General features: G+C 43.6%; 1 protein-coding gene across 3 annotated transcripts in view; it reads right to left on the bottom strand.

Annotated features, from left to right (window-relative positions):
* Positions 1-24,656, bottom strand: part of ANK3 (ankyrin 3) — a 347,827-nt gene that overhangs the window by 147,521 nt on the left and 175,650 nt on the right. For all 3 annotated transcript variants that reach the window (XM_051982618.1, XM_051982616.1, XM_051982617.1), the window contains exons 11-18: positions 21,593-21,790; positions 13,356-13,454; positions 11,890-11,988; positions 11,379-11,477; positions 8,517-8,714; positions 5,912-6,010; positions 5,503-5,601; positions 855-1,052 (exon numbers count right to left, since the gene is read on the bottom strand). In XM_051982618.1, the coding sequence (XP_051838578.1) occupies positions 855-1,052; positions 5,503-5,601; positions 5,912-6,010; positions 8,517-8,714; positions 11,379-11,477; positions 11,890-11,988; positions 13,356-13,454; positions 21,593-21,790 (1,089 nt within the window). The remainder of the gene's footprint in view (positions 1-854; positions 1,053-5,502; positions 5,602-5,911; positions 6,011-8,516; positions 8,715-11,378; positions 11,478-11,889; positions 11,989-13,355; positions 13,455-21,592; positions 21,791-24,656) is intronic.

Genomic DNA, 24,656 nt, shown 5'->3' with positions numbered 1-24,656 from the left:
GGACACATAATAGATCCTTGTTCAGCCAGGACTTGATTAGATGAGGGGTGTACAACACTCTCAAATACAGCAAAAATCATATTAAAATGAGTTAACAAAAAATAATAATTCAATAAAACACTGATAGCATTATATTTCGGAACTAAGTCAATCTGTGGCTCACGGAGATTCTTGTGTGCAGATTTGTGGCCTCTGTTTTGATTTGAATTTGAAACCACTGGAATAAATCTAGATTCTTCGGGTCTCTTCCAATTTTTAGAATCTAGAATTTTGCCCTAATTAAGTGAAGAAAACATGCTCGACAAGCTCTAGTAGTCCAGAAAAGTCAGTTTACACAGAAACGATTTATGTGCTAATTACAGACTTTCTTTCAATTAAAAGCAAACCAAAACTCAACAGTCCACATTCCCCTAAGGTTCGCTCCTCCTTCAGACTTTGTGGCTGTGTCCCTGTGGAAGACTAGGGTGTCTAAGGATGGCTTCAGGGATGAGATCCCTCCTCCCTCACTGGAGGGACTAATCTTAGGAATGTGACACAAAGGTTTAGAGTTAGAAGAGACCTTTAAGGTCATTTGGTCAAACTCTCTCATGTTGCCATTGGGAAAAGAGAGGCCCAAATGAGATGATGGATGCCCCCAAGGGCTCATGGGTAAACAAGCGGCAGAATCAGAATTTGAATGCAGATCTTGTATCTCCAGCAACACTGGATACCAAAGCAGCTTCTGGAAAGTCCTAATAGGCTATTTCTTTTAAAACAATCCACGAGTGAGATTTTAGCGATTCAGACCCAGCTAACCCAAACTCAACAAGTTTTGGGACAGCCGTATTGCGCCGAGAGAAGCCGACGAAATTTACCTTATTGCTGAGATTCACGTTGGCGTTTCTGGAGAGGAGCAGGGACACCATGTCCACGAGACCCTCCTGGGCAGCCAGGTGCACGGAGGCTATCCCTTGCCTGGTCACGGCGTTGGCGTCTGCGCCATACTCGAGCAGGCTGGTGGCTATGTCCATCTGATTCTTTTTGGCCGCGATGTGCAGCGGCGTGTAACCGTTCTGTTAACGAAAGACATCTCGTTACACACCTGCCGGGAAGCAACAACGTGGAGCCAGCCCCGCGGCTTGTTGGCTTTCTGCACGACAGTCCCAAGGCCTCCCTCCCCACAACGGTTTCATCTAGCCTTAAAAAGGGACCCCACGTTTATTCTACCCCCTGTCGGCCATCCCTTTTTGGAAACAGAATCATAGAAAAGGCTCCAAATCCTGTGCTCCCACTTTCCCCCTAACCGGTACATAAGAGATACCCAATAAATAAACAATTCACCCAAGAAACATAAGCGGACAAGGAAGGAAATCCCCAAGGGGCCCGTTCAAATGTTTAGGCTTGGTTCCAATCAAGGTTTGCAAGGGAGGAAGGAGGTGAAGTAAAGGAAAAGGAATAGGGACTGGGCAGGTATTCTAGGTGAGGAAATTCGATAAATTGAAAAGGGTGACATCTTCTCTGCTGCCTTAGAGGTTTCCCTGGATGAAAAATGAAAGAGTTTGAGTAATAACGACTGAGAAGAGGGTTGAATCTAGATCCCTGAAATCATGATATGTTCACTGGGTTTCAGAAGTCATTTTGCGGACTAGGGAAGGGTCCAGTGGCTGTGGGGGCTCTCAAGATGAATCGGTCTTGGCCACGTCAGGTATTTGGGATCGCTCGTGTGTGTCCGTCTGGTGGCACCGGCCACGTCTGGCTCTGTCCCACTGCATGAGACAGATGCTTTTTCTGTAATGGGTTAGGGGTGGGGGGCTTATAAATCACCGCACTCTCTGTGGAACTCAGGCTTCCCAACTCCCGTGAAACCTGCTCCTCTCGGCTCGTCCTGGTAAGGGAGAAACAGGAGCTTCAGCTCTATTTTTAGCCCTGACCTATTCTCAGTTTGGGACTTCAGCTGGCCAAGAAATCACTGATGCTTGTGGCCAGATGGAGAACTCACAGCGGCGACGGCTAGCTCACTCCCTCTAAGGGCAGCAATGCAGGCTTAAGCAATGGAGTCCAGATTCTTCAGCCTGTCCACCGTGATCATGTCCGGGGGTAAAGCTCCTTGAGGATAGGGAATGTCTTTTGCTTCCATTTGTATTTCTAGTTCTTAGCATAATGGCCAGCATATAGTAGGTGTTTAATAAATGTTGATCAATTGATATCTAATCTACAATTTTTTAACACCTTCCTAACAACTAGAAAATAATCCTCATTTATCCAGTTGATAGTGATAAAGTCTTCCAAATTAAACTAATTGGGTCGAATTAAGGAAAATATAACCACCTGCATTGATAATAATAAGTCACATTGCATTTTCTACTTTTCAAAGAACGTTGACAAAAAAGATCATGCTGGGAGCGAGGGTAGGGAATGAATCACCAACAATGTTAGACATATGAGAAAACTGAGGGCTCTGGCCATCAAGGAGCTTATGTAAGGTCACTAAGCCAAGTGGAAACAGAAAAAGAAGGAAAGAATTAAGCATTTATTAAGCACCTACTGTGTCTAAGCTATTTCCTTTCTACCTAATGACAGTCTGGATAAAGTAACAACCGATTGTTTAAATGACAATATGATTCTGGTAAGATAAATTGAGGAAGAAATAAATGATCCCTCTGGACAACAGGAGAAGGGCAAAGGATATAAAAATTTAGAAAAAAAAGTCCTCTGCTTCTGCATCAATAAAATGAATAACAGGCCGGATGTTCCTATCACTCTGAATTCTATGACCCCCTGGAAGGGTGACTGAGGAAGACAGAATCCATGTCATTATTCATCTGGCAATAAAAGAGTGACCCAAGACCAGGCCGCCATTACTTGTTGGTCATCACTCCTGACCCCAAATGGCTTTTTAGAGGATCAAAGTCCAGGAAGAAAGAGGCTGGCCACTCCCGGGTTACAGAAATGTCCCATTTTCTCCAACAATGGCCAGGGACTGAGAAGTTTTTATGAGAAGGAGCTAACTATAGAAATGTGTGTTCCTTTGCCGCCATAAAATCTCTGGTTCAAAGCACTTTATCGCACATGCCTAAATTGAGGGGAACATCCCCAGAATTTGCAGTCAGGGTAATTTTTCCATGTCGTTTCCTTGGGTCGGCTCCTATAAAACATCTTTAACTCAGTCAGGTTCGAAGAAGATGCTTCATTGGTGGGTGGAGGAAACAGATTTGTCTTTTCTTCCTATTATGATTATGACTTCCTTGCTCTTTTTTTCTTCTAAACTTCAGGGAAGAACATCACTCGGCAGAAAAACGAATGAGTGAAAGATGAATTATTTAGAAGACATAAGCAAGGACTCAGTACTGAAGGATTACTTGAACTCAACGGAATATTAGAATCCATTGAAAGAAAAAGGAGAACAGATACTTACATGCTAACATTTTTTATGTTAGAAAAAGGAAGTTTTATTTATGGCTACAGAATATGAAAAGCAGATTTTATGGAAAAGCATCATTTAAAGAGATGAAGTGACGTTGTGTCCATCGGAGAGTTCTTGAACTCGGAGGAGGATAACTTTGTGCTTCTGAGCTTGGACTTTCCCAAGATTTGTAGCAAAAGAGCAGAAGGCTGTGCTTGAGCAGCAAGCCGGCCTGAGCCCCGAGTTTGAACTCTTCAAATGCAGGAGAGTGGGAGCAAGATTGGAAAGGTGAAATTGGGAAGCAGGATGTGAGAGGGGTGGGGGCTGAGCTTAAGAGTTAGAAAAAGTTAGTGCCAAAACGTGACCCCTAGGTATGGGACCCTTGGGCCAGATCACTGAGATAATATCTGGGGAGTCTGCATGGAAAATTTCCTTGGTATTGGAAAATGAGGAGGAATGAGGAAAAATGAGGAAATGAATGGGGAAAAAACTCGCTTGTCTGATGTAGATTGTCAACTGTGACATAATATTTAGCATTGGAGAGTTGCCTGTGTCCGAGCCAGGGTTGTAGGGACTTGTCCAAGATCACCCACCCTCTGAATGTTACCCCATGCTATAGTTTCTTATCTCCCTATTGCAACTGGGGTGCAATCACCTGCTGTTGATCTCCTTGCCTCAAATCTCTCCCCACTACGGCCTATCACTCCACTCAGTTGTCAAACTGGCACTCCACCATTCAGTGAACTGCAGTGGCTCCCTGTTCTCTACAGGAATAAATAGAAAAGCTTCTCCTTGGCTTTTAAAGTCCTTCCTAACCCAGCCTCCTCCCAGGATTCTTACACCTTCCTTCCCTCCATGTGCCCTGAAATCCTCCCTGCAATTCTTCAGATGATACACCCCATCTCCTGACTCCAGGCATTTTCTCCGCCTGTCCCCCACGTCTGGAGCACTGTCCCTCCTCATCTCTGCCTTCTACTTCCCTGGCTTCAGGTCTCAGCCAGAGTCTCCACCTTCTGCAAGAAGCCTTTGACATCCCCCTTAATCTTACTCCCACCCCTCTGAGACTTCTCAGTTTCTCCCATTTCTCTCTTTTTGAAACAGCTGCTTGCATGATGTCCCCCCCCCCCCCATCAGATTGTCAGCTCCTTAAGGGCAGGGAGGGCTTTAATTTTTAATCTTTATATTTCCAAAACTGCTGTGTATGATTATACAATCTATGTATATATATGCATATGTAAATATAATTATATTTGTACTTAATTATAGCCTTCTGGGGAGAAGGAAAGAGAATAAAGTAAAAAGTGCAGAGCAGAGAACAAAAACTATAGGAAAGCAAGAAAAGTTGGACAGTTTTGAACACAATATCTAGTATTTAATGCTTAGACTTTCTTAAAATGTAAATGTATTGCTTCCTATTTTGAATCCTCTCATGTTCTCCTGTGCACATGGCAATTTTTTCTTTTTCATATTAAAGTTTAAAATAAATAAATAAAAAGTTAAAAACAAAAGGAGAGGGCAAGACTAAGCGCCTTCCACTGTGCTTCTTAAGCACTAAGGTTGAAGTTCCTATGTCCTGGCTGCTGTAAATGCTTAGTTTTTGAGGGACTGGACTTAGGATTTCATTGGCCTAGGAAACTGCCGATGAGGAAACACTTTCTTCCAAAGCAAATTGACCCCTGGAGACTTCTGGGGATTAGTGTGGGGGCACTTGCAACTAAAAGGACTTCTCCAAGAGAGACACTGAGGATGTATCGGGGGGATTTGCAGCTCTCTGGCTGCCTCTCTCCTCCTGCCCAATGCAGATGCCCAACAAACTCTTCCAATGGAAACCGGCCCCTGCTCTCCAGTGAAGAGTCCCACAGAACCACCGAGAGCATCTGCCTGGTGTCAGGATTTGCACCCAGGCCTTCCAGGTTTATGGGCCTGGCTCCGTCTGGCTGGGTAAGTACCTCTCATTTTTCTCAGAAGCTGCATAAGCAGGGAGATGACCCAGATTTGAAGTACTTTGCATTTCTATTGGGACAAAGCCATCCCTGCGCATCAGGGAGGGAGGGGAAAACAAGTGGGAGTGGAAAGGCAGTTAGACCGAGTCCCCCTCCCTCCCCCGGTTTAGTGTGTACCTTGGCGGCGGCGTGGGGCGAGGCTCCCTGGTCCAGGAGAAGCAGGGCCACTTTCTGGTTATCATAGTGGGCGGCTACATGCAGTGGGGTTAAACCGCTCTGGAAACACGTGCAGAAACAACAATGGCCCGCGTTAGTTTAGAGATGGGTCTCGGGGGGAGCCTCTGCGTCCCGGCTTTGGGCACCGAGGTCAAACGGGGGAATTAGGAATCTCAAACGCAGAGTTCCCACGAGAGTTGGGCAATCATAACCCCGGCTTCTGTCCCGGGGAGCTCTCGATCCTAAAGGCTGGGTTCGTGCTAAGTGGCAGTAACGTCCATAATGGCGGGGTGAGCGTTAGTACGTGCTTATTTGCTTTGGTTTTTATTAGCATCGAGGGCCGGGGGCAAGGCGGGCCCTCCCCTCCTACCTTTCCTGCAGCATCCGGAGAAGCATTTTTCTGAAGTAAGAGGTTGGCTACTTCCAGCTTCCCGTACTTTGCGGCCACATGAAGGGGGGTGAACCCTTTCTGTAAAAAGAAAGCGTGAGAATGAAGAGCATCCCGAGCCATCCGTCGCCACAGTCAAGGGTGGTCTTAGGGACCTGGGCCTGGTGGCCGAGCGAAGCTCAGTCATTCACAGGTAACCAGAATGACCCAGAGGAGGTCAGAGGTCAGGGCCCCTGGGTCGTCCTGTTTGGGAGAATCAGGAAACAAAAGCAAATTCCTGTAGCTCTTTGGTGACGAGCGGCTGGAGGAAGAGAAGTCTGGGCTGGTGACAGGGCCTGAGTTATCTGATGATCTCCTGCAGACTAGGAAAACCAAATGAACTCACTTTGTGTTAGAGATAAAAGAAAAAATTTTATCTAGAGATAAAAAAGATAGTGATGTTTTGTGAGGTGGGGAGTTGCCAGTCACTTAACCCTGTTTTTCTCAGTTTCCTCATCTGTAAAATGAGCTGAAGAAGATAAGGGCAAACTATTTCAGTATCTTTACCGCGAAAACCCCAACCAGACACCACTGAATCTAATCATGATCATCTGCAACAGACTACCATGCCGTTCCCCTGCTCAGGCAACTTAACTGGGTCACTATGGCCTCCAGCAAAAAATCCAAACTTGTCCGGCCACGTTTCACGGCTTGAATCCCCACTGCTGCTCTCCTATGATCGTCCGGTGACTCACTCTTTCTATCTAGCCCTGACGTCCTTCTGGAAGGTCCAGCCCTCAGTCTCCAAAGATCCCAAGATGTTTTCACATGGATGTCTCACGCATCCAGCCTGTCTCAGCTTCCTCATAGACCTTCCTGCTTTTGCCCTTCAACATCTCCACTCCCCGCCTTCAAAAATCCCTGACAGCTCTGCGAAAGCCATAGTTCTTCTCTTACTCCTCCACTAAACGTTCCTCAATGGCTCCCCACTGCCTACTTCGTCATGCTAGGCTGATTTTTCTGTCCAATATGGAGATAATAAGTGAGTAGGAACTCACTCCCGTGTTCCACCCATTTCCCACACATCCTACGCCCTTCTTCCTTTGAACTCTCCTTCACTCTGTTCTGTCCCAAATAGTTCTCTCATCCTTCAATGCCCTGTTCAGATGCCTCTAACAGGAAGTCCTCCGGATTTTGCTCAGTCAGCAGTGACCCTTTCCTCAGGTTACTTCCTCTGACCTGCTCTAAGGCTCTCATACAACAGCAACATGGCGGGTAGAGGGCCAGCGAGGTTTGGGAACAAAGACCCCTTGTGATTCACCAGCTGCAGGACCCTGAGCAAATCCCTCAAGAAATTCAAAAATTATAAACCACCGAGCAGGTGCCAGTAAAGCTTCCTTATTAGGAATTCCCCAGACAGCATCGTTGGGCCTTTGGGACACGTAGAAGGACCAAGATGGTCCTAAGGATTACAAAATGTGTCAGCAATGAGGAAGGGCCTTCACTTGCTCCTATCGACCCCACCATGCTGAATTCTAAGTAGCCCACGGTGGAGCATCCTTCTGGGAAGGGACCGCTCCGGAGCCAGGAAGTCACACATAGGGCGGCTCCAGGAGCTGATCCGGACAGGCCTTGAGTGACCTCCCTCTGTCATATCACAGGTTCATGGCAAACTCAAGGGCCTATACGTGAGGCAAGACCCAAACTGACTGCCGTGCTAAACATGTCTCTCTCGTTTCTTCTGTGTTGGAATCCCAGGTAAACGAGAATCCAGAAAACTGCCTGACATCTGGTCCTCGTTCTCTAAAGGACATAAATAGGTTCTGGCTGTGTTTGCCCATTATCCCGCACGTATCTGCTCCCGTGACTGGACTCTCACTTGCTTTTATCACAAAACAATGACGTGCATAAATAAACAGGTATAAAATTGCCACGGGTTATTTCATCTCCCAAGCAAACCTCGGACCGGCTCATCTTAGGATGCGTCTGGGGGGTTTGCTAAGAAGTAATGAACAGCAGCTCCGGGCCACGGAGGAGTATGTATTGTGGTCTCGAAGCTGGGATCGAAACCCAATTACGCTCGGCCATATGGTTTGCTCCCAGCCCTGGCGGGCCGTGGGGTCGCTTTCCGAGCTGACTCAGCATTGGAGGAGCAGAGAGAGCTTGGCCGGGGAGCACCATCCCCAGCCTTCTGCATTTTAGCCACATCAGCCAATCTCTTCATCCATCTAGACTTTGCCAGAGAAATCTGCTGAGCGAACCTTTTGTAAACTGTCCGAGTCTATCAAAACAGCTGATAGATAGCCATCAGTGCAACTGAGCTGTGACTTTGTAAAGGGGTTCAATAAGTTAATCACAAGATAAAGGAGAGAGACATATGAGATGAAAGTAAACAGGTCTCCGCTCGCTGCACTTGTGGGAGGGGGAGTTTGGAACAGATCATACGGTTGTTCTGAGGTGTCCAATGCCCTGAGTGCGGGAAAGGTGGAAATCTGGGAAAATCATCACTTTTCTCTTTTTTCTTTCTTTTTTTTTGTGAGAAAATTGGGGATAAGTGACTTCCCAGGGTCACACAGCCAGAAAGTGTCACTTTTCTAAGACTCCATACCTTTGTTGTGATAGCTAACGATGCACCATTGTCCAAAAGAACCGACGCAACGTCCTCGTGTCCCTCTCGGGCTGAAAGGTGTAAGGGCGTGTACCCGGAGGTGGTGGCGGCGTTGGGAGAGGCTCCCTGCTGCAAAAGCTGCTGGACTATGTCGGCCTTTCCCAGCCGGGCTGAGATGTGCAGGGGCGTCTGGTCGTCCTGAACAGCAAAGCAAAGGGGAGGAGTTAGGGAAGACCGGGGCGCCATTTTGAAAGCTTTAGAGTCTCGGAGTCAGATCTTATCCATTGGCTTATTTATAGGAAGCATCCCATTTATCTTCCATCTCGGTGTTTGGAAAGACCGGGCAAATGATAATAGGGTTACTAGCACCCCTGGAAATGGTCCGACAGCCCAAAGAACTGCTAGTGCGATGGAAGCCCCCACTGGAGCTGCACCCAGCTGCCGCCATCACAGATGGATGCGACAGAATATTTAGGGGGGATGAAGGATTGTTACCTACATGGCCCACTGATATTCTCATTCTGTGCTGTGTGATGGGCAGGGATGTTCACAGCCAGAGTGAGGACCTTTTGAGCCTTTGGGGACCAGAACAGGGCCTCCACTCCATTACCTGTATTTTTTATTGTTTCTTGGGTACTAACCCACAGCGAATCAGGTGGGGGAGAGCACTGGGTTCCTTCCAAAGATCCCCGGCTTCTTATTGTTCCCTTGCCCAGAAGGCAAGGGATCAATGTCCCCTAAGAGCCGAGTCTGCCATGAGTTGGTCTTTCAGAGACAGTTTGGGGTAAGGCTACGCCTTAAAGTCAGGTGGGACTGAGTGCAGATCCAACCCCAGCTGCTCACTAGCTGTGTAGTTCTGGGCAAGTCACTAATCCTACGATAAAGATCTGACTTCACAGGTATCATGGAAACTTGTGATGTGGGCCAGGACTGAAATATGGATGGGTAAAAATCCAAAGGACACAGGATAATGGGAGTGAGATGGCAGCTAGCCTTTCTACAGACCTTTGAGGTCTCCGAGGTGCTGTCTCACGTGGCTCTCCAACAAATCTGTGAGGTGGGGGCTTTCATCATCCCCATTTTATAGAAGAGGAAACTCAAGGTTGAGAGAGCCTGTGATTTTCCCTAGTAAGTGTCTGAGGTCCTGGATCCATATCCAGTCTTTTGTCCCCTGAGGTAGAGGTTTGGGGAGATTGTATTTTGTCCCTGGTTAGACCACCCACAGCCCATAAGGCTGTGCTCAGTTCTGGGCCACATTCTGGGAAGGACATGGACAAACTGAGGCAGTTTCAGAAGAGGGTGCTTGTGACAGAGAAAGGGGTAAAATCCATGTTCCGGGAGGAACTGGGGATGTTCAGCCTGGAGAAGAAAAGCATCAGGAGGGCATCGTAGCTGCCTTCGGATTCTGAAAGACCGTCAAGTGGAAGAGGTATCGGGCTTGACCCCAGAGAACAGAAGTAGGAATTGTAGGCAAGTTACCCAAAGTCAAATTTAAGCTAATGTCCTAACAAGTAAAGCTATTCAAAAGTGGGGCTGGTTATCTGGTGAGGAACTGGGCTCCTCCTTCCTAGAACCTTGCAAGTAAGATTTGGATATTACAAAAGGAATTCTCATTCAGGTATGGACTGGAACACGTGACCATGGAGCTTCCTTGAGGCCCCAAACCTTTGGCCTCAGTTTGCAGAGAGTGAAAAGGACCCCAGCACTTCTCCGAATCTCATCATTAGGTCCTTCCTTTCAACAGTTTCCTCATTGTATCTCAATGAATGCTTCCAATCTCACACTTTTCATCCTTTTTTTCCCTATCTTCCAATAATTGTTCTTCAAAGTCACTCCTTAATTCCCCTGTCCTGCATGAGATTCCCAGATTTTGTCTTCCACGAAAGCAGACTATTTATTCTATTAGACAGCCGGTGCTCTCTCCTGATGGTCAGGAAGAATTACTGATGCTACCATATTATCTCCTCACCATCCACCTCTTCTCATAACCGGTCACTATCTATACTAAAGGCAGAAGTAGTTATTCAAAATATGGAACCTCTCTCCTCAAGGGCTCTGGAAACCTTAGAGGCCATGGGATTTTTTCCTGGGAAATAAGGGGTGAGTTGACATAATCCCACACTTAGCCCTGTGGCTGACACATAGGAAGCGCTTACTAAATATGCCTTTTGTCTTGACTTTTAAAGTCTCTTGCCAATGACTTAAGGTCACCTGAGGTGACTCTATTTCTAAATCTCTGAATCCTTTGAGTATTTTCCTTCTAGAGTTAATTACAAATCTCATCATTGCTTCAGAATTGTCATTCTTCCCTGGGCTCTTGGCTTTTTAACTAACATTTCTTATTTCCTGAATGAGCTCTGTGCCATGGAGTTGGGTGATACGCCAACCATCTCATTATGTATATGGTCTATCTAATTACTTTTCAGTGATACAATGGGAAGAGTCTTGAATTTGGGGTTATAAACTTAGGCATGGAAGTTAAAAAAACTTGAATGATCTTGGCCAAATCACTTCAACTCTCCTTTCTCCCTGTCTCCGTCTCTGTCTCTGTCTCTGTCCTGTCTCTGTCTCTCCTCCTCCATCTTTGTCTCGCCAATGCAGGAACTTTATATAGTTTTAAGAGTTTTTCCTTTAGGGTTAAAGCTCATGTCTCACCTCCTTTGCCCAAGTTTTAGTTCTCTCTCAGTCCTCAAATAATAATCATTATCTATTTATATGTTTTATCACCCGAGTAGAACACAAGCTTTTTGAGGGCAGAATTTTGTCCATTTTCCTCCCTGTATTCCTCATGCACAATGGGAACTTAAATGATGCTGTTGGGTCGGACTGGATTTCACCCAGCAGTATTTTGCATACACTCACCTTTGCTTTAGCTTCCACCTGGGCTCCGTTTTGGACCAGATACCGCACGACTTCCGACTGGCCGGCACGGGCTGCCATGTGCAGGGCTGTTTCTCCTCTCTAGTTCACAAAGGAGAGAGAAGATGATTAGTACTGAAGAATGGAACACGGGAAACACACAAGCACCCTTCATATGGCCCGGTAGCTTCTGAAGGATTTATTGGTATCTTAGCCTTTAAAAAAATGTTGATATTTCCCCCGTGATGCTCCACGGCTATGAATCAAGAAAAACCATGACCTTGATTGGAAATGGTGGAATAATGGGAAAATAGATGCCCCGAGTGTGAACAGGCTGCATATAACCAACAACAAGTGCAGTCAAAGACATTTAATTTGACTGATTTTATGAGGCTCCCACTCTAGGTCTCTTCTCTGAGCAATCACAAGATAGTAGTTATAAAGGGCTTAGAGCAGTAGGTGCTTAACAAACCCTTGTCTCTTTCCCTTCCCCTCTGGGTTAAAAGTTACTCACCACGTTGGTGGTGTTGGGCGATGCTCCGTGATGCATGAGCTGAGATACGATGTTCGCGTGCCCCATGAAAGCAGCCACGTGGATCGGGGTAAGGCCCGACTAAGGGACAACAAGGAGGAAGGGGCAGATTACCAGATCAAGACAAGGATTTTGATTTTATCAGGTGGTTTTTGGTAGTGTGGTCATCGACATAGTCAATTATGCTAGTAGTTTTCCTAATATTGAACCAGCCCTGCATCCGGTGTAAATCCTACTTGGTCATAGTGTATTATCCTGGGGAGGACTTTCGGAGGGATTTTAATTTTATCAGGTGGTTTTTATTAGTTCAGTGATTGATATCGTCAATTATGCTACTAGTTTTCCTACTATTGAACCAGCCCTGCGTCTGGTGTAACCCCTACTGGATCAGCTGGGGAGGACTTTCTGAAGGATTTTAATAAAAAAAAAATGGTTGAAGCCATCACAATAAGAGCTGAGGAAGGAGTGCGATGGGGCATCTCCTCCATGTCCTTCCAGAGTCCCTTGGTTTCTGATGCGCCCCCTCAGAACTGCCTCATCTTTATTTTATGTGCTTTAAAACAGGTATCGGTCTGTTTACATATTCTGATAGAATGGATGCCCCTAAAGGGCAGAGGCTCTTCAGCTATTGCTTTTGGATCTCCCAGTGCCTCGGATGTGAGTGTTTAATACATGGTCTTTTGGACCGATGCATGTTAGAGGTGTTCGTCAACCATCCTTTTTAACCAGCAGAGTTTCTACACAGCAAACTCACTTCTAACCTTCATAATGAGGAGGAATTTTCCATGAGGGAAATATTGATTAATTTGTTTTTTCCCCCCTTTCCTTTGAAAAGTTCCTTTTTGACAAGGGATGCCCAAGTAAAGGAGTGGGGAGGAACATTCAGAAATGAAGAGACAGAAAATGAAAAATATCAATAAAAATAAAATTTATAAATAGTTAATTAGGCCCCCTTTACAGGTTATATCAGATGAGATCTGTATTATATTAAGAGGAGTGAGCTTTATTTAACAAAGGACTAGTGATGATTCATAAAATGAATATTCAAAAGCAGTCCCTCAGTGTCCGGAGGGAGGATCTTATTGATATGCCATCAGAGGGATGTGGCCATTGACGTGGGTTTCCATTGGCACTGGGGCATCATATAGAGCCACCCACACTCTTTTCCTGGTCCTCCTTATGACCAACTGCATCTGTGGTCTGTAATTTGACACAGGACAAAACTAATTAATACTAATAAAGCCCAAAGCCCCAATCATGGCTTTCTTAAGATGACATTGTAAACATTTCCTTTTTTTTTTTTTTTTTAATCCTTAATAGGATTTTATTTTTCTTTCCCTTCCCTTCTTTGGTATAAAAGTTGCTCACCAATGTTAATGGTTTTCAACATTCATTTTTTATAAGACTTTGTCTCACCACTTTCAAAATCAAAAGCCTGCTCTTCTCACCTCAGTTACAGCTTGGATAGATGCACCATGTTTCAGGAGAAGTTCCATAACTTTAATTCGGTTCTTCTTGCAGGCGATATGAAGCGGGGTAAAACCATTCTGTGGATAAAAAAAATACAGATATGTTTCATAAAACCCGTGTATATTTTACCAAAATATGTGGAAAGTCAATTCCCACGTCTGTGATGAAACTGCCCAAAGACACCTGTATTGGATACATTGGGAAGAAGCAGTTTTAATGAAAAAACCTGGGGTCGGCCCAAAGAATGGGATAGCAGCAAGAACATTGGCCGGAGAACGGGAATGAGTTTGAATCCAGAATTCGTCACTAACTTATAGTTGACTGACAGTTTTATAAAGAGAATGTGACGAACATTTTAATCTTCCGCCATGTTTTCACTGGACATACATAGGGGAACTAATTCAAGCTCTTCATGCTATTGTTGGGGCAACAAGATTCACACAAAGGAAGTGACTTGGCCCTAGTGGCCCACTCTAATGAGGCAACGGAGCTGGCATTTAATGTCAGAGCCACTGATTCTTTCCACTCTCTCACAGCTGCCTCCAAGACTGGGGGGAACACAGATTAGATAAGACATGGGTCACTTCGGCCTCCAAGAATAGACAGACTAGGAAAATAATAGAAGGCCTGTAAGTATCCTTTCCAAAATCCAGAATCTTGGAATTGGGAAGACTTTCCAAGTCCATTGAATCCAACCCACATTTGAATAAGACTATTCCCTACAAGACACCTCACAAGCAGCCATTCTGCCTCTGTGTGAAGATCTTCAGGGATGGAGACTTTATTATCCACTGGGTTATCCCAGCCCCCTGTAGCATAACTTAAATTGTTAGGAAGATTTCCCCTATTTACTCCAACTTAAATGTGTTTCTTTGCTATGTCTACTCCCAATTCTGTCATCTGGGAGCAAACAGAAAAACCTCATACTCCTTCCAGAAATAATTCCAATTTGACAGCGATGATCAGGGATGATAGAACGCCTTCCCTCTCCCCACTCCTCCGCACTCCTCCTGGCTGAACATCCTTGAATCCTTCACAGTATCCTCATCTAGCAGGACTTGGAATCACTCCACCATTGTGGCTGCCTCCCTTGGATATTCTTCACTTTATCCAAGGGTCATAGACCTCTGGGAGGCCCTTGCACTCAGCCCCCTCATTTTATACACAGGGAAACTGAGGTAGCAGATATTAAGTGATTTGCCTGGGGTGACACAGCTAGGACATTTCTGAGGCAGGATATGAATTCAGGTCTTCCTGACTCAAGCTCCAGCCTTTTATCCTCTATGGCATCTAACTGAACTGAACACAATAATCCAGGTGTGGTCTGACCAGGGCAGAGTTCAGCAGGATTGTTACCTTCCATTCCCAGATCCTCTGCCTCTCTTGGGCCAGTTTTAAAAAAAAGGACCTTTTTAGGGCCTGTATCCACTGTGTCAATAGGAATGGTCAAGCATTTCTAGGATTCCACCTGATTTACTTTAAAATGTCTACTTATCCACCTTGGTTTTGGACTCTGTTCTGGAGTCCAGAGTCAAAGTTAGAAGAAAAAATTCAGCTTTAAAAATTAAAGAAGAGAGAGACAGATAAAAGACAGAGACAGGGAAACAGAGAGAGAAAGAAAGAGAAAGGAAGGGAAGGAGGGAGGGAAGAAAAGAGAGAAAAGAGAGAGAGAGAGGAGAGGAGAAGAGAGGAGAAGAGAGAGAGAGAGAGAGAGAGAGAGAGAGAGAGAGAGAGAGAGAGAGAGAGAAAAGAGAGAGAGAGAGAGAGAGAGAGAGAGAGAGAGAGAGAAGAGAGAGAGAGAGAGAGAGAGAAAGAGGAGAGAGGCAGGGGAAGGGAGATAGACAAAAAGAGGGAGGAAGGAAAGGAGGGAGGGAAAGAGCTTTGATTCTTGCTTCCATGATCCCAAGATTCACTACCCCTCTCTTTCACCTCCAAATTTTGAGATTCAGAGTCCTTTGTTAAAGAATGTGTGGATAAAAAAAAAAAATCAGTCAGGAGGACCTGAATTCAAATTCTGCCTCCAGATTGCGTGGTTATATGACCTGAACAAATCAATTAGCTTCTCTGTGCTCCAATCTATCTGTGAATTAAGGGATATTAAGCCATGTACCTAAGTTATGGTTGATGCTCTTCTGATTCTATCTTTGTATTTCCAGAAAGAGAGGGGGATCAGTCATAGAGCAAGGGTGGATAGAAGGTGTGACTGCTGGAATGGTGTTCAGAAAATATGGCAGGGAGCATTATGGGAAGACTCCCGAGATGTTGGCGAGCCGGGCATTTTTGAGCTGTCTGAATTTCATACACATCGGTGAGATCGCCCCATTTCAGACCCAAGGAAGCTGACTTTCAGAGAGGGCAAGGATCTCACCCAAAGCACACAGCTGCCCAGTGGCAGAGCCAGGCAATAAGCCCGGGTCTTAAGTCTTCTCCTGAGGATGGTTGGAAATGCTCAGAGCTCTCCCAGGCTGGGGCTGCAATAAACACCAATGGAGAGGTGCTCCTACTACGGGAAGACCATGAGTCCAGTGACAGAAACTGAACTGCCTATTTTTCAAAGATGTAAAGGGATTTGTGAACTAAGTTAATAGGAAAAAGAGGGCAAAACAGCCAAAGAAATTGCGTGTAAATACTCCGGGGCACTAGACATGTAACATCCAACAGGATACTGGTTCTTCAGTGAGAAGTTGTAGTGAATGATTTCCATCCCAAATTCTGCTCTCCCGATCCACTACCTACATTTCAACCTGGACATTCGCCAGGAGGGGCCAGGTCTCCTCTTATCCCCCACCACCTACAGCTTCAGCTCTTGCCTCTAACAATTGTGGCAAGGAAGTGCCCGTGCAGAGCCAAGTCTGGATTGCAGCTTGGACCCCACACATCCCAACCCCCAAGGAAGCCTTCTGACACCCTATTTCCTTTCCCAGGAGGGCAGTCCCTTCTTTGCCATCTGCATCATAACACTTAGCACTGTGGTGGGTATGTTAAGAAGCATTTCATAAATGCCTGCTGCCTGATTGGTTGTCCAAAGGACACTAACAGGGGCTCCAGATATGCAGAGGGGCTCAGCATGGGAGGGGATGTATATAGCCATGTGCCGCAAAGTCTTTCCCATAGACTAAATTCCTTCCTTCCTTCCTTCCTTCTTTCCTTCCTTCCTTCCTTCCTTCCTTCCTTCCTTCCTTCCTTCCTTCCTTCCTTCCTTCCTTCCTTCCTTCCTCTCTTTCCTTCTCTCTTTCTTTCTCTCTTTCTTTCCTTCCTTCCTTCCTTTCTTTTTTTCCTGAGGCAATTGGGATTAAATGCCTTGCCTAGAGTCACCCAGCCAGGAAGTGTTAAGTGTCTGAGACCAGATTTGAACTCAGGTCCTCCTGACTTCAGGGCTGGTGCTCAGTCCACTGCACCACCCAGCTGCCCCGACTACATTTCTTAAAGTGAATTCTGGGAGGTCGCCTAGCTCAGTGCAATGCCCACTTGGCCCTTGGTTTCACGTGGAACCCTTTGCTCTTGACTGTGTTCCTGCCCTCTCCGTCCTTCCCCGGTGCTGCCATTTGCTGCTCTGCAGATGTATTTTCCAGTACCGGGAGCCTGCAGCTAAACAGAGGTCAGATGTATTTCTCAGAGTCCTGCAAACCTCCGGCTATTCCCCGATCACACACCACCAAAGCGTGACTGGTTGGAACATTGGAAAATATCTAGGGTCAGGGGAAAATGACAGAAAATTCCACTCTCGATTGCAGGACAGCTTTTCTCCCTCCAGTGGAAAAATGAGTCATGATTGGGACGATCTTTTCCCCAGCACTCCAACTCTGTAAAAATCTGTCTCCGAAGCAGGGAAGACAGCCATCTCTCACCTACATCAAAGCTCAGCTTTGGCTAAAAGGCTTTCGGACGGGCTCCTGTTTTCACGCAACTGCCTCCGATCAGCTCTAATTTATCCTGTGAACCTCTTGTTTACATGTCATTGTTTACATGCTTCTGCTCCATTTAAACTACGACCCCCTTGAGAGCAGGGACTGGCTTTTGCCATTCACTCTGTCCCCAGCAATTAGCACAGGGCCTGGCACATAGTCGGGAAGCTTAATGAACGCTTGTCAACTTGCCCAGATTCCTCATCGAACCCTTCTTTTCTTTAGAAAATTTTAGAGATGAAAGGAGCTTAGAAATGGTTTGATCCATTTTAGAGATGAAAGGAGCTTAGAAATGGTTTGACCCAACTCCCCCATTTCATAGATGGGAAGACTGAGGGGTCAAAGTAGAAAGGAGAACAGTAGGGATTCCAAGTCAGGTTCTCTGACTCTAAAACAGTTTCATTCCCCCACTGATCTCTTTCCTTCTTGCAATGGGGACGTCTCTATTGAAATCATAGGATCTTTTGGTTGAAAGAGACCAAAGTCTAGTTCCATCCATACTGATCATGGACCCCATCTATACCAGTTATAACTGAAGAAGCATTTATTAAGCACCAACTGTGTCAGGGTCCAGAGTTACAAATAACGAAACAATCAAGGAACTATCATCTCAACTGGGGAGACAGATAGGGATAGAAAAGAGATGAACAAATATAAAAATAAACGTACCAAAGAGGGGGCATATGGTCTTAAAACGGTAAGGAAAAAAGGTATTAAAAAAAGTAGCAGGAACCCACCACCTTCTGAAGCAGTCCATTGTTGGGTAGCTCTAATTGTTAGTGAGACAGGTAAAATCTATTTCTGAATTTTGCATCCATTGAGTCTGGATGTCGAACTATAGTTCAAGAACTTTTTTGCAATCAGTAGGTGATATGGTGGATAGAGCACAGATCCTGGAATCAGGAAGTCTGAGTTCCAATCTGGACTGAGATACTAGCTATGTGATCTTGGGCCAGTCACTTCACTCTGCCTCAGTTTCCTCATCTGGAAAATGATCCGGAGGAGGAGACGGCCAGCCACTCTAATGGTGGTGACGGAAGCCAGATACACCTGAAAAATCCCTGCACGGTAACAAGAATCTTTTTTTCTGAGTTGTGATCTCTTCGGAATCCCAGTCAATGACACGGTGGAGCCATCTTTATTCATGGCCATTCTCTGCCAATGTACAGGCTTAACCAGGGAAAATTTACTTTTCCTTAAAAATCAAGTAAAAGCTTTTGTCCTTGAGGTCAGTGACCAGTAATGAATTTTATCTCTTTATTTGGATCCAAACTTTGGTCACTTGAGAATTTGGGAATAGTTCCATTGAAAACAAACATTAGAAAACAAGCTTCCCCTCTCCCCCCTCACACTAGACTCCTTCCTGTTCTCATCATGTCTTTATATTTCTGTCCTCTATCTGTGAAGAAAAGAGCATCCCTCTTTTAGAATTCCTGGTTCCTTCAGTAAGGCAGTGTGGCACAGTGGGGAGAGCAAAGGATTTAGAACCAGAGGCTCAGGGTCCAAATCCCAGCTGTGGACAAGTCACTTCATTAATTTGGACCTCAGTTTCCTCACTTGTGAACTGAGAGAACTCAAAGTTCTCTGGGTCTTGTAAAAGATGTTACCCCCATGATCAACAGATTTCACAGGGTCGTGAATGGCAGTTTTGGGTAGAAAGCAAAAAAATTCCAAATCCCTTTGAAAATAGACAATTCTAGGAAGACATCCCTTATGCAAAAATATGATTAACCAAATAACTGAATTCCTATTGGTGAATTCTGATGGCCAGAAATTGGCTCATTTTCTTTTTTTAAAATTACATCTTGGTTACTATTTCTTCAGTTTTTATATCACTTTAATGTCTACATATTCTTACTCTTTCCCTTCTTTTTTTTCCTTAGTCCGATTCTTCTTGTGCAGCCCTTTTTTTTCTTTTCTTTTTCTTTTTTTGCTGAGGCAATTGGGGTTAAGTGACTTGCCCAGGGTCACACAGCTAGGAAGTGTTAAATGTCTGAGACCAGATTTGAACTCAGGTCCTCTTGTCTCAGGGCTGGTGCTCTATCCACTGTATCACCTAGCTGCCCCACTCTTTTCCTTCTTAATGAATCATCCCTTGTCTAAATATAAAAACAATAAAAAAATAAAAATGATGAAAATAGTTCTGTAAAACCAACTAATACATCAGTTGAGACTGCCATGTTTCACTCATGTAGTCCTCCATCTCCACAAAAGAAAGTGAACTACATTTCCTCATCTTCTTTGGGACTACGATTAATCATTAGAAAGGTAATTAATGTTTGTTTAAATTCCACTGGTATTATGTATAATGGATTACAGCATTTAACCTGAAATTCTTTGTGAAGAGATCAAGATTATTCCCATTCTACAGATGAGAAAATCAAACAACAGAGCAGTTAAGGGAGTTGTCATAAATAGGAAATTAAAAAAAAAAAAAAGAAACAAGACTATGTTGGAATCTAACCAGTAGGAGAAAAAAGATGTCAGCAAATATGTTCCTCATTAATTCAGAGGCCTTGTTGCTTCTGAAATAAGTCCCAGGATCATGCTGCTGACTGGTGCTTTTTGCTTTCCAAGAAAGCTTTCTGGTTCACTAAGATTTTTGCAAACTATCGCAAGTGATGGCAGCAGGCTGACTATTGACCCCCTTTCTAATGGTCCGGCGATTTTCTATATTCTGAATGCTGTAGAGGCAAGCATTTCATGATTTTGGTATCTGTAATGATTTGCTCAGGGCAGCAACATGTACTTTTGGGAGGGGATAGAGGTAGATGAGAAGGAAACAGGGGGAGGGAAGAGGGGAAAGAAAGGAGAGAATGGAGGAGAAGGAGAAGAAGGGGAAAGGAGAAGAAGCAGAAGCAGAAACAGAAGGAGAAACAGCAGCAGAGGAAGAAGATGATGGCCAGAAGCAGAAGCAAAAGAAGAAAGAAGAAGAAGAAAGAAGATGGAGGAAGAAAAAGGAGGAGAAAGAAGAAATAGAAGAAAAAGAAAGAAGAAAGGAAGAAGAAGAAGAAAAAGAAAGAAAGAAAGAGAAAGCAAGAAACAAACAAAGAAAGAATTAATCAGAGCTGAGTATTTTAAGGCTTGTTCTGAGTGGTGGTAAGAATTAGAACACTAGGAGATGCTCAAGTTTAAGGACAGGAGGAGGATTAAAACTGAGCAAAAAAAAGAGCCAGAAATGGAGTGTGTAGAGAAGAGAAAAACGATGAGTATACCCTGGAATTGAAGGGCATGCAAGGGGTGAAGAAGGTAGGGGATGGGTGAGGGAGTCTTTCCCAGAATATCAGGGAGCCCGAAGCAGGTTTGTAACAGGAGGGGAAGGAGCCAGTAGGGAGGGAGACATTGAAATTTAAATAATGAGCCTGACATTTGAAGCCTTGCACAGGTTGGCTCCAAGGTACCCTATCTTATTGGTTCCATTTATTTTAATTTTTATTCACACCTTCTTTTTCAAAAGCCCTGCCTGATTAGACTCCTTAAAAAAAAAAAAAGGTCAGCATATCTAACCAACAAATGAATATGCAGTAGTTTATTCCCTTAGTCCCTCAGCAGAGCAAAAAAAGGGGGCTTCCAGCCCTGGCTTTTATTCATCCCTTTTTATTTTCTTCATCTTTCTAGTTCTTAACTTTCCCTTTCTCATTGAGAGAAATAATTATTAATAACCAATGACTTGAGGAGATCTGGGGTTCTCCCCACCTTTTTAAAAAAATCCTCATTTCAAAACTCAGTCTCTGAATTAAATTAATTTTCTTCTCAATCACGGTCAGACCCCACCCAATCTTTGAAAGAATTTAATCTCAGTTGGGGAAGCCCATTGTGTTCCACTCAGATTTCCATGGGGATAAATTCTTTGATTAAATTGCCTGAGGACGGAGTAATTGAGAAGTCAATGACATAATCAAAGTTCATTAGAATAGGTCCAGCTCCTCTTTGTAATATCCACTCTCTCATTACTTGTTAACCAGTTGGAGTTGATTACCACTCTCTGGAACCCCACTTTCCAGGGGCATATAAGCTTTGTGCCCACTACTATGAGTCCGTATTCCTGACCTGGAGGCCAGGTCTTTCCCCATCATTCCATGATACTTTTCATGTCCTGCACACAATGAGCGACTTTTCTTACTCGTTGAACTGAAGATGCTTAAGAGGGAAGGGCTGACTTCTGGGTCAGATCTTTGAGGTGGAGATAGGACTGGGACTTTAAAAAGCAAATCCCCCAGAGCTGAAGAAGCCTCAGCTACTAGTTCCCAGCTTTGAACTCTAAGACCTAGTTTTCTTAGAGCAGGGTAGCCATGGGGGCTGGGACTTACCAGTGCTTTGGCATTAGGATTAGCTTTCTTGTCCAAGAGAATCTTGGCGACTTTGTAGTGGCCACAGTGGGCAGCGACGTGCAGGGCAGTCAAGTAGTCATTAGTGACATCATCAACAGGCACGTTATGCTGGAGGAGAAGCTGGACACAGTTTAGGTGATCCCCTTGGGTCGCCATATGTAATGGAGACAATCCATTCTGGAAAAGAATCAAGGAGGAAATTCAAAAAAGGAGATATGTGCCTTTCCCATTATACATTGAAAATTTATTGGTAATATGATATTTTTTGTTTTTCTATCCCCCGCATTTCCCAGTGCTTCTCTTCTTACCACTATTCAGACATCAGTTCCTTATACCAAGGGCCATGGACACATACACATAATATATGTACATATTAGATATATTAATAATTATATTTTAATGATTGGTTTTTATTTTATACATTTAAAAAATAGATGTGAGAAGTGTGTAAGCTCTACCAGACTACCAAAGGGGTTCATGACAGAAAAAAGATTCAGAACTCCCTTTCCTTATTAAAAAAAAATAAAAAAGAGGAGAAAAAAGAGTTTGGCGAAACTAATGACCATATTACATACAGTAATCGATTTCCTTTTTCCTTAGCTACCCTTAACACAGAAATGGTATGTATGATACTATCTCCTAATTTCTTTTTGGGGGCAATTGATTATTAATTTCATAATATTCAGTTTCTTTGTTTTTATTGTTTTTTTTTCATTTATATTATTTTAGTCGTTGGGTATCTCTTTTTCCTGACTGTGCTTTCTTCAAGTTGTATCAGTTCATATAGATCTTCCCTTTCTTTCAGAGTCCCAATTCCTTGTAATATAGAAACAATTTATCATGTTCATGGGCCACAACTTGCCCAATTATTTCCTAAAGGATTTCCTCCACCTGCATTGTTTCCAGTTCTTTGTTACTCAAAAAAATTCTTCCCATAGTCTTAAAAAAATCCCCAAATTTGCCTGATTGTTTCTTCAAAGTGAACTATGAAGTACAGGTGCTAGCAGCTGTAAGGCTCAATTTTCCACAGGGAGAACTCTTTTTAAGAAAAAAAAATTCCTTATGCTTACCTGGATAAACAGCAGCTACTTTTAACACGGGTCCTCCTACTTTTTTACATCAATCAAACAGTAAATTGTCAGGGATGACATTTTGTTCCTGATTTTCAAAATAGTCTGTACTACAACAATAGAAAACTGGAACATTTGCTAAATTCTGCATTGATTCTATTTTTTGATTTTAAAATTGAAGGGAAGAAAAAAAAAGAGAACGAGACAGATTTATAAAACTTTTGGCTGCCATAAATTCATCCCTTAAATTTTCTGTTGTAAAATGTTAAGCATTTGGTAGTGAATACTATTCTTATCCTATATGGTTTGCAAAATGAGAGAGTATATTCTTAAGATTCCCTTCCTCTTAGGAGTCCTTTGATTTTATGATAATTTTATGATAATTTTGGATACTTTTCTGGTCCCTAAATGTAATTTCATCATTGTTACCTAATAAGAAAGTTCCCCCAATTTTTCATCAATATGGTGCCCTCATGTGGTGAGAGAAGACAAGCCACTGATTGGACTGGTAATTACAAATCAGCAGCATTTGTTATCAGTTAGCCAGTTTTGCAAAACTGCTTTTTTCCTCCTCTTTCTTTTAAAAATAAGATATGGCTCATGGGGAAAGGGAAGGAGGGGAAAAAAAGGGAGAAGAGAGTTATTCAGAAATGAAAGTAGTGGAAAAACAAAAGATTTCAGTAAAAAAAAATCAACAGTTCCATAATATTTGAGTAGAAGAACAAGCATAATTTAATTAAAAGAATTAAAAGAGGGGGCCACAGGCAAATGAAAACTGCATGTGTGATAGGGGATGGCGATGGAAGTCCTCAATGGATTTCATTGGTGCAACTTAGGTTCCAGGAAGCCAGAAAATTCATATATAAAGAAAAATGATTCCCAGAGCCTCCAATGACCCAGATACTTTCCATTTCTAACTAAGTCTTACATGATTTACATCCCCATAAAAATTCATCTGAGTAACAAATGCAGATTTTTTTTGGAGGAAAATAAAAGTATCAAAGAAAGTTGCTGTAACTTTGTATTGAGTTGATGGAGCTGGGAGCAAGTGTTTCTAAACCATATTGTATTATTAAGACTAAGAAGTTATTTCTCCTTTATTTATAAAAGAAAATATAAAAGAGTGGGGTATCCTATATTCCTCTGGAATTCTGGTATCCCTCAAGACCAGATGGACAGCTCCATCAGAGAAAGGGTCATGTCTCCTTTGTTTTGGTAGCCCCCATGGTTACGCTGTGCTTTTCACATAGTAGCTATTTGAGAAATAGTAAGAGTACTAATCATAAAAAAGGAGAATGTCACTAAGCAATATGACTTCTTAGAGGACGCAGACTATTTAATTTGTATGTATTTGCATCCATCCCCTTGTGCCTAGCATAGTGTATAGTCAGAGCAGGCACTTAATAAATATAATGCTGGTTGATAAAACTAATCATGGAAACCCACATTTATAGAGCCCCTTAAAGTTTTCAAAGCTATTTATAGACTGATCTATCTTACTGTGAGCCACAGACTTTTTTTTTTTTGCTTAAAAACAAAACAAAACCCTCTTCCATTCTAATCTTAGTCAATGTTTTGGAAAAACCAAAGTTGGAATCCCATTGGCTACAGGGTAGAATCATTTCCCATTTAAGGCACTGTAACCCATAGATTTATACACTGGTGTAGACCACAAAAAAGCGCTCTCTGTCTCTTCTTTCTCTCTTTCTCTGTGTCTCTCTGTCTCTATCTCTCTGTCTCTCTCCGTGTGAGATAAACCATGAACCCCTGAGGTCACATATACTTCTCTTTGGCACTTTAAACTCCTGACAAGCTGGCTGCAGATTCTTTCCAGGATCAGTGTACGTTATTCTCCTCCAATGACTACGGCCTGCTAGCTCTTCCTCCAACATGACACTCTATCTCCCACCTATTCCTGGTGCATTCCCTTCTCACCTCCATCTCTCAGAATCTCTAGTTCCTCTAGTGCCATC

The sequence above is a fragment of the Antechinus flavipes genome, chromosome 2 (assembly GCF_016432865.1).
Source record: "Antechinus flavipes isolate AdamAnt ecotype Samford, QLD, Australia chromosome 2, AdamAnt_v2, whole genome shotgun sequence".
Taxonomy (NCBI): domain Eukaryota; kingdom Metazoa; phylum Chordata; class Mammalia; order Dasyuromorphia; family Dasyuridae; genus Antechinus; species Antechinus flavipes.
Note: the sequence above shows the minus strand (reverse complement) of the source record. Positions and strands in the feature narration are given on the sequence as shown.